Here is an 8133-nt window from a genome sequence, read left to right on the forward strand (position 1 = left end):
AGGTAGTGACCGCCCATTCGACCCTGGTTTATTTTCTTCGGCTGACCAGTGGTATTTCTCTTTTCACGCATTCATCCCATATCAAGTTATCAACCCATTGATTAATTATTTGGGACCTATAGTCAAAGTTCGTCCATAAATGACCCAAAGTTGTATATTTGAGCTTGAATTGCTGGGTGTAGTTTGGATCGCTGTGATTTAGTGGTGCGCCAAGGGCAAAACGGTATGCAAGGAAGATAGTGGGGTGGGGTTAACATTGCAAGGGGTACCGTGTGGGAACACCCCTCCCTTGACCTTCGGTATTGCAAGATCTTAGGCGAAGCGGTTAGTACACACACTATGGATAAAAAACTGTGAAGGTGGAGTTGATTATTTGGTCTTGGAAATGTGTATTTGTTTTTTTTATCCAAATTCAGAAAATAACATACTGGATGATAGACGTTCCTTTTAAAAATTTGAAAAAAACAAAAATATTGCTGTTTGCTTATCTATCATATAAAGAAAATTGATCACACTTAAAAAGAACAAAATATTAGTCATTTAACATGTTTTTCTAATAAAATTTATAAGAAGGAAATTAATAATAAAGTTATGGTTTATGTAGATACAATCAATATATAAATAAATTTAAGTAAAAAATTATAGGAACTGGATAAACACATAGTTTTTCAGTCATCATTAACTATTATGTAGCACCATAACTATCTTTCAGTCTCACACTATATGTAATCAGTATTATTACAAAGATGTTGGATCATGTACATGACAAAAAAAATCATACGAAGCATGCACGACTAAGAGAGGAGGACAAGTAGCATTGCCTTTTCCTTACGTCTCAACTTCTGCCGTTCTGTTCTTTTTTTTTTTTTTTTTTTTTTTTTTTTTTTTTGTTTTGTGAAGGCCCTAGCGCTTAGCCATTTGTTTTTTTTTTTATTCTCTAGTTTGTCAATAATTATTCTAATATTTTCCAAAAAATGTGTACTTTAGTCTCTATGATTAGAAACTCTGTGAGTTGCTATCATGGTTGTAAAAGTCGTTAGACGCTCTCTAGTCGGTCAACCGGGGAATTGAGAGTATTCAGCCTAGTACTCAGTGAGTATTCGGTCATGTTAAATTATAAAGAAATTAGTTTCTGGAAATTAAATATCTGTCAAAGAACATAAATTTACTAATATTTATAACAAAATACGTGAAAATAATATTCATTCTTTAATTTGATAGACATAGAAATTATGTGTTTTTAAGCCAAACTTGGCCCGAGTTGACCCACTAGAGCCGATTTTAGCCGAGATTGACCGCTTTTGATTGATTCCGAGTATTTAGGCGAAGTTAAAGAAAGTCGTCTTGATAGCCTAGCGACTATAGAGGGCCTGGAGACCTTATTTTACAACAATGATTGATTGCTGTTCAAAAGAAAAACAAGCAACACATGATGACATGACTCATAGTCATAGTTTGTCGTTATAGAAAACGACGTCGTTGGCCCATTCAAAATCATAATTATTCTCCCAATTCAACAATTGATAAAGTGTTTGATCTTCTTCTTCATTTGCGATTACAAGCCCTAGCAGCTGCTGATCATCTTCTTCTTCATCATCATCAAGTAATATTCCTTCTAATCTATATATAATTTGTTGTTCATAGTGCAGTCTGTATGATTTAACACTCACAAATCATCTTACTCTCCACGATCATAATTTGTACAAATTCATCTTCGATTAATCTGAATCTATCAAATTTTGTATCTAGTGTAATAACACTACAAGTTTACTATTTCCAATCCTAACTGCAGATCTTATTGATTGCTAGTTTGATTTACATGATTTGTTCTCTGAATTCAACTTGAAAGTTTACTATTTCTAATCCTAACTGCAGATCTTTTGACCGATTAATGATTTTTGGTCCGACTAGGTGAAATTTCGTCAGTGAAAACCGATTAATCAGCTATTAATCCCGAAACACTGTGTGAATCTGTAGTAGCTAGCTTGTTATCCTGAATAAGTGATAGTTGAAACAGAAATTACCAATTGTAGTCTTTTGGAGGATGGAATCTGTGTTTTAGAAACTGAATTGTTGTTCATTTAATTCATCTTTTGAACTGATTTTGCTACAATTTGAAACAAACATGTAGAATTTCTCCAACTTGTCATTAATATTTAAGGCTTTGAAAAGTAGAGGCCGGTTAACGTACAAAATCCCTTAACGTACATTGCGTACGCGATTTAGAATCAACATGCACAACAACAACAACAACAACAACCACCGTACCCAGTAAATCCCACAACACAACAAAAGCTATTTGTAGGGTCTGGGGAGGGTGGGATGTAGGCAAACGTTACCTCTATCCTTGTGGATAGAGAGACTGCTTCCAGAGAGACCCCCAGCTCCAAAACAAACGGTATACAAACACATAGAACTGTAAAGGTAGAAGTAGAAAGTTACCAAATACAAATTAACGGAAGAAAAATTAAGAAAAGAAGTGGTAAGTAACACAGTAAACTTGAAACAAATATATCATACAGAAACCACATATACCCACGTACCCATGTAAGACCTCCTAAAGTGTCTAAGAAAGTTCACCCTTGAGACCCAAGTAAGATACTACTGTACCCCCCTCTAAAAATCCTTAACCGTAATCTTACGCCTCCACGAACTCCTATCGATATGCGAAATTGGGTTTATAACGTGCGACTTCCATTTGTTTTTTTCACATGCGATTTCCTTTTATTTAACAACATGCGATTTCCAGTTTATTACTCACATGCGATTTCATTTTTTATAACATAACATGCGATTTCCAGTTTATTACTCACATGCGATTTTCACTTTTTATAAACACAACGTGCGATTTACCATCGGGTACGCAATGTACGTTAAGGCAATATACTTTTTCTTGAAAAGTAAGCATGTCAAAAGGCAAATATATATGACATACCCTAGGCAATATATAACTTACATAAGAAGGTGAGGTGTAGGTTTTGACGATATTTTGTCATGTAGCCTAGCGGCACCAAGGTGTATGGAAAAGCAAATGTTAACTGCAAACTTGTTAAGGTTAATTATAATGAGATTTGCTTTTTGGTTGTTTTTCATTCACAGAGTTACATATAACCAACAAGATGTCTGGCCAGGGTCAGCGTTTGAACGTGGTTCCAACTGTTACAGTCCTCGGAGTCATCAAGGCTCGTCTCGTTGGCGCAACCAGAGGCCACGCTCTTCTAAAGAAAAAAAGTGACGCTCTAACCGTCCAATTCCGAGCCATTCTAAAAAAAATCGTAGCAACAAAAGAAGCAATGGGAGACATCATGAAATCCTCTTCGTTCGCATTAACCGAAGCAAAATACGTAGCTGGTGACAACATCAAATACACCGTCATCGAAAATGTCAAAACCGCATCTTTAAGAGTAAGATCCCGTACCGAAAACGTTGCAGGCGTTAAGCTCCCGAAATTCGAGTATTTCACCGAAGCCGAGACAAAAAACGAGCTGACCGGGCTAGCAAGAGGCGGTCAACAAGTGCAAGGGTGTAAAACCGCTTATGTGAAAGCGATCGAGGTGCTCGTGGAGCTTGCATCTCTTCAAACGTCGTTCTTGACCCTTGATGAAGCGATCAAGACTACTAACCGCCGGGTCAACGCTTTAGAGAGCGTGGTCAAACCAAAGTTGGAAAACACTATAAGTTACATCAAAGGGGAGCTTGATGAACTCGAAAGAGAAGATTTCTTTAGGTTGAAGAAGATTCAAGCTTTTAAAAAAAGGGAGATTGAAAAGCAGATGAAAGAATCTAAAAAGTTTGCTGAAGAACAAGCTGCTGAAAATCTTTCTTTACAAAGAGGAATTTCTATAGATGCTGCAAATAACATGCTTTCAGCTACTCACAAAGATGATGACATCATATTCTGAAAGGGAGGTTAGGGGGGGGGGGGATAGTGCACGGTCCTCCCAACCGCCGGAGTGATGATGACATCATATTCTGAAAGGGAGGTTAGTTTTTGTGTTATGCATCTTATGTTATTCCTGCTGGGAGTTTTATACTTTGTTACGTAAATTATGTCTACGTTTTATTTTGGCGGCCTTTGCATGTTACCGCTTGTATGTGTGTCTATACAATGTGTTATCTGTTCCTAGTATACGGTTTTTAGTAACCTTACTAAGACGTTATTTTAGCGTACTTTGTTTTTCTGCGTTGTTTAATTTGTGTGTAGCTATGTATGTTTTGAATTTAAGTTTTGTATACGTATATGACTTTTGGAGTAGGGATCCTGCTCAGACCCTACTAATAACTTTGCGATAGGTAGGATTCTACTGGGTATGGTTGTTGTATGTCTACTTTTTGAATAAAGCTTCACGGGTCAATTTTCTTTTCGTTTTTTTTCTTTTCTTTTCTTCTTTCTAAAGTTTAGTTTTTGGGAACCTGTTTATTTGTAGTATGTCATTAACTACAGTTGTTGCCATAGGCCGCGTGTTGCATGGCGACGCCTTAGTTGTTTATAGCTTGCGACACATTATGTGATGCGTTAACCATATGAAAACACATGTTTCGACGGATCTGATCTAAAGCATTACGGTTACAAAAGAAACAAAATCAAAACCTAAGGGGTGGTGTAGTGGTAACCGGTAAGCATGTGATTCCCCCCTAGCAGTGGTTTAAATCTTGTTTCCATTCAGTGGCGAAGCTTGACCCGAATAACGTGGGGGTCGAAAACGTATATACCCAAAAATTTCTATACGAAAGCTACATATATAACAGTACTAAACGAAAAGTTCGGGGGGTCGGGCGCCCCCCGGCCACCTTCTTAGCTACGCCCATGTTTCCATTGGATTCCAACCAACCCTTTGAAGGCTACTTGCCGATGCAAGTTTTTATTTAATTGATCCCGTTGGTTAACATTATGTGATGCAAGTTGGCCCATTTAGATTTTAGAGTTAAATGTCATTTTAGTCCCTGTGGTTTGGGTTATTTTGGCAGTTTAGTCCAAATGTTTTATTTTTCACCTGTTGGTCCAAAAAGGTTTCACCGTTGCCATTTTAGTCCACTAGGTTAACTTCATCCATTTTTTCTGTTAACGAGAAGGGCAATTCGGTTATTTTACATGTAGTTCTTTTAACGAGAAGGGCAATTCGGCCATATAAAATGACCGAATTGCCCTTCTCGTTAACAGAAATAATGGATGAAGTTAACCCAGTGGAGCAAAAATGGCAACGGTGAAACTTTTTTGGACCCACAGGTTAAAAATGAAACCTTTGGACTAAACTGGCAAAATGGCCAAAACCATAAGGACTAAAATTACATTTAACTCTAAAATCTAAATTGGCCAGGTTATGATTTCTGGAAATTAACTGATGAGGTTTTGAAGTTGATTAATAGGATGGACCAGTTGAAATTTGGTTAATCTTATTATTAAACGGTGGTGTTTTAACATCTCTATAACATCAAATCATAATTTACTAATTTACTAACTTTTAAATATACAAAGATAACGTGTATTTTTTTTTTGTTAATAACACACGTTTACTATTTATTATGGTTGTTTAATCTACAAAATTTAGGTTTGTAAGAGGAAACATCTAAATTTTAATATGGATTTTTTTGCACTTAAAAATTGATTTAGCTAAGTTATGAGATTGTGGAGAGAAATTAGGAGAAAGATTGACAACAAAGCAAATAATTTTTCTTTTAAAAAGTCAACAAGCTTGCGGCATTAAAGTATCGAGTTTGAGTCGAGTCAAAATCAATTTGAGCTTGAGTCGGTAACAATACAAGTTGAGCAAACTCGACTTGATATGTTTAACTGAGCAAAAAATTGGTTTATTTTTTTTGAACGCCTTATCAGAAACACTAGCAAGAAACTAGAAACCAAAGATTACAAGGACATTCAAAACTTACAGGACATTAAAATTACACCACTGATCCCACTCTAATGACGGTAGTTTGGGTCGATTTTTCACCCATAAGAACCCCAACGTTTTTATCTCCCCCACCATGTTTGTTATAATTGCCTTCTTGTTTGAGAAAACCGCTTCATTTCGTGTCTTCCATATGAGCTAGCAAGCAAGTAGGAAGTAGGATTGTTGTTTGCACCGAAGATTTCTTCACTTTAGAACCGGATACCTGATTGTGTATGGCGAAGAGATCGTTTGTATGGAAAGCATAGATTTGGGGGATGGTGCACCAATTCGAGAGCCCATGCCAACCCGCACTCGCATATAGCAACCGGTGAGCAGATGATCCAGTGATTCATCAGCTGAGCCTCAAAGTTTACGTACCTTGGAAGGGATTGATCTCCAAGTTGACAAGTTTTTTTTAAGTTTAATAATATTAAATGTTTCTTTTTAAAAGAATCAAATAAAAAATTAACATGTGAGGAACTAAAAAAAAAGTGAGTAACTAAAAAAAAGTGTATAGCTCGCGAGTTATTTGAAGAATCTGAAAACCCAAAAGACTTATTCTTAACTGATTTTTTTAGTATTAAGAAGAAAAACGATTAAAACTTTTTGTGATTGTTTCCAATGGATAGCAATTAAAAAACCTTTTGTTATTTTATGCAACTACCAACAACATGTTTTCTTGTCTAAGGATTGTAACTGAATCTAAAAGAAAAATAATTTCGCTATCAAATTAAATTTATTGGGATAAGACTCACACGTGACTATATCATCTTTCTTTTTTCTTTTTTTTTTCCTCCATTAAATTTAATATTATTAAAATTTCCTTAAACCATTTACCATCCAACATTACATAAAATAATTTCGCCATCATATTAAATTTATTGAGATAAGACTGACGCATGACTATATCATCTTTTTTTCTCCATTAAATTTAATATAATTAAAATTTCCTTAAACCATCCAACATTAGATACCAAAGGAAAAGATCAAATAGGAAGATTACTTTCGCTAGGAAGGATAGGAAGCAATAAGAGGATGACATGTGGCAAAGATGAAAAACATAAGGAGGGGCATTTTGGTCAAAACTCACCATCTTCAAAAAAACCCAGCATCTGCAATTCATTTCTCTTACCCATATACTCAAATCCACCATTTTCAAAACTATAAACTACCACATCACAACCAACACCACCACCTCCACCACCACCACCACCATCACCACCACTACGACCTACGATCGCCACCATCTTGCCGGAAGCTGGATCTGAAACCACCACCTTCAACCACCTGTTGGGTTTTTCAGATCTGACACCATCATTCCACCATCCACCGCTCCACCGCCACCAGTTTCCCACCACGGTGTATCAGAGTTCTTTTTCCGTCCACCGTCGTTAATCAGAGTTCTTTTGTAAGTTATGTTATATTTTATTTTCATTGCGTTTTAGTTATCAAACCTCAATTGCGTTTTTCACATCATTATGTTTTAGTTAGAGTTCTTTTCATTTTGTTCTTCTGGATGTTAAAACAGAGACATGACCATGCTAAAATAGAAGCATGATCATGTTGGAACAAAGGTATGACCACGTTAAAACTCATTGCGTTTTAGAACCTGCAGTGCAAAGAACATGATGATGCTTGGACAGAGGCATGATCATATTGGAACTAAGGCATACCCATGTTAAAACTACATTACTTTTTAGAACCTATGTTAAAACTCCATTGCTTTTTAGAACCTGTAGTACAAAATATTAATTTTGGTTTCATTGCGTCTTACAACTTGGAGTGTAAAGAACATGTAGAAACATGGACATGTTGGAACAAAAGCATGGCCATGTTAAAACATAAACATGACCATGCTAAAACTTCATTGATATTGATTTTTAGTTTTATTGCGTTTTACAAGCTAACATGATCATGCTAAAATAGAAGCATGGTCATGTTGGAACAAAAGCATGGCCATGTTAAAGCATAAATATGGCCATGTTAAAACTCCATTGCTTTTGCTTTTTAGAACCTACAGTGCAAAATATTGATTTTTGTTTTCATTGCGTTTTACAACATGAGGTGCAAAGAACATGATCATGCCAAAACAGAAGCATGGTCATGTTGGAAGAAAAACATGACCATGTTAAACATAAATATGGCCATGTTAAAACTTCATTGCTTTTTAGAACTAGAGTGCAAAATATTGATTTTTGGTTTCATTGCGTTTTACAAGCAAAGAATATGATCATGCTAAAATAGA

The 8133-nt window shown here is 35.8% G+C and overlaps 1 protein-coding gene across 1 annotated transcript; it reads left to right on the forward strand.

Moving 5' to 3' along the window:
* The first annotated feature begins 1424 nt into the window (after nucleotides 1-1424).
* LOC110884786 (V-type proton ATPase subunit D) lies at nucleotides 1425-4279 on the forward strand. Its single transcript, XM_022132504.2, has 2 exons — nucleotides 1425-1603; nucleotides 3100-4279. The coding sequence occupies exon 2, from the start codon at nucleotides 3120-3122 to the stop codon at nucleotides 3900-3902; it is 783 nt and encodes a 260-aa protein (XP_021988196.1). The 5' UTR covers nucleotides 1425-1603; nucleotides 3100-3119; the 3' UTR covers nucleotides 3903-4279.
* The last annotated feature ends 3854 nt before the right edge of the window (nucleotides 4280-8133 follow it).

The sequence above is a fragment of the Helianthus annuus genome, chromosome 11, assembly GCF_002127325.2.
Source record: "Helianthus annuus cultivar XRQ/B chromosome 11, HanXRQr2.0-SUNRISE, whole genome shotgun sequence".
Lineage (NCBI taxonomy): Eukaryota > Viridiplantae > Streptophyta > Magnoliopsida > Asterales > Asteraceae > Helianthus > Helianthus annuus.

Bases quoted from the DNA above. Each gene is read 5' to 3' on its own strand.
- LOC110884786 (XM_022132504.2), top strand. From the start codon at position 3,120: ATGTCTGGCCAGGGTCAGCGTTTGAACGTGGTTCCAACTGTTACAGTC.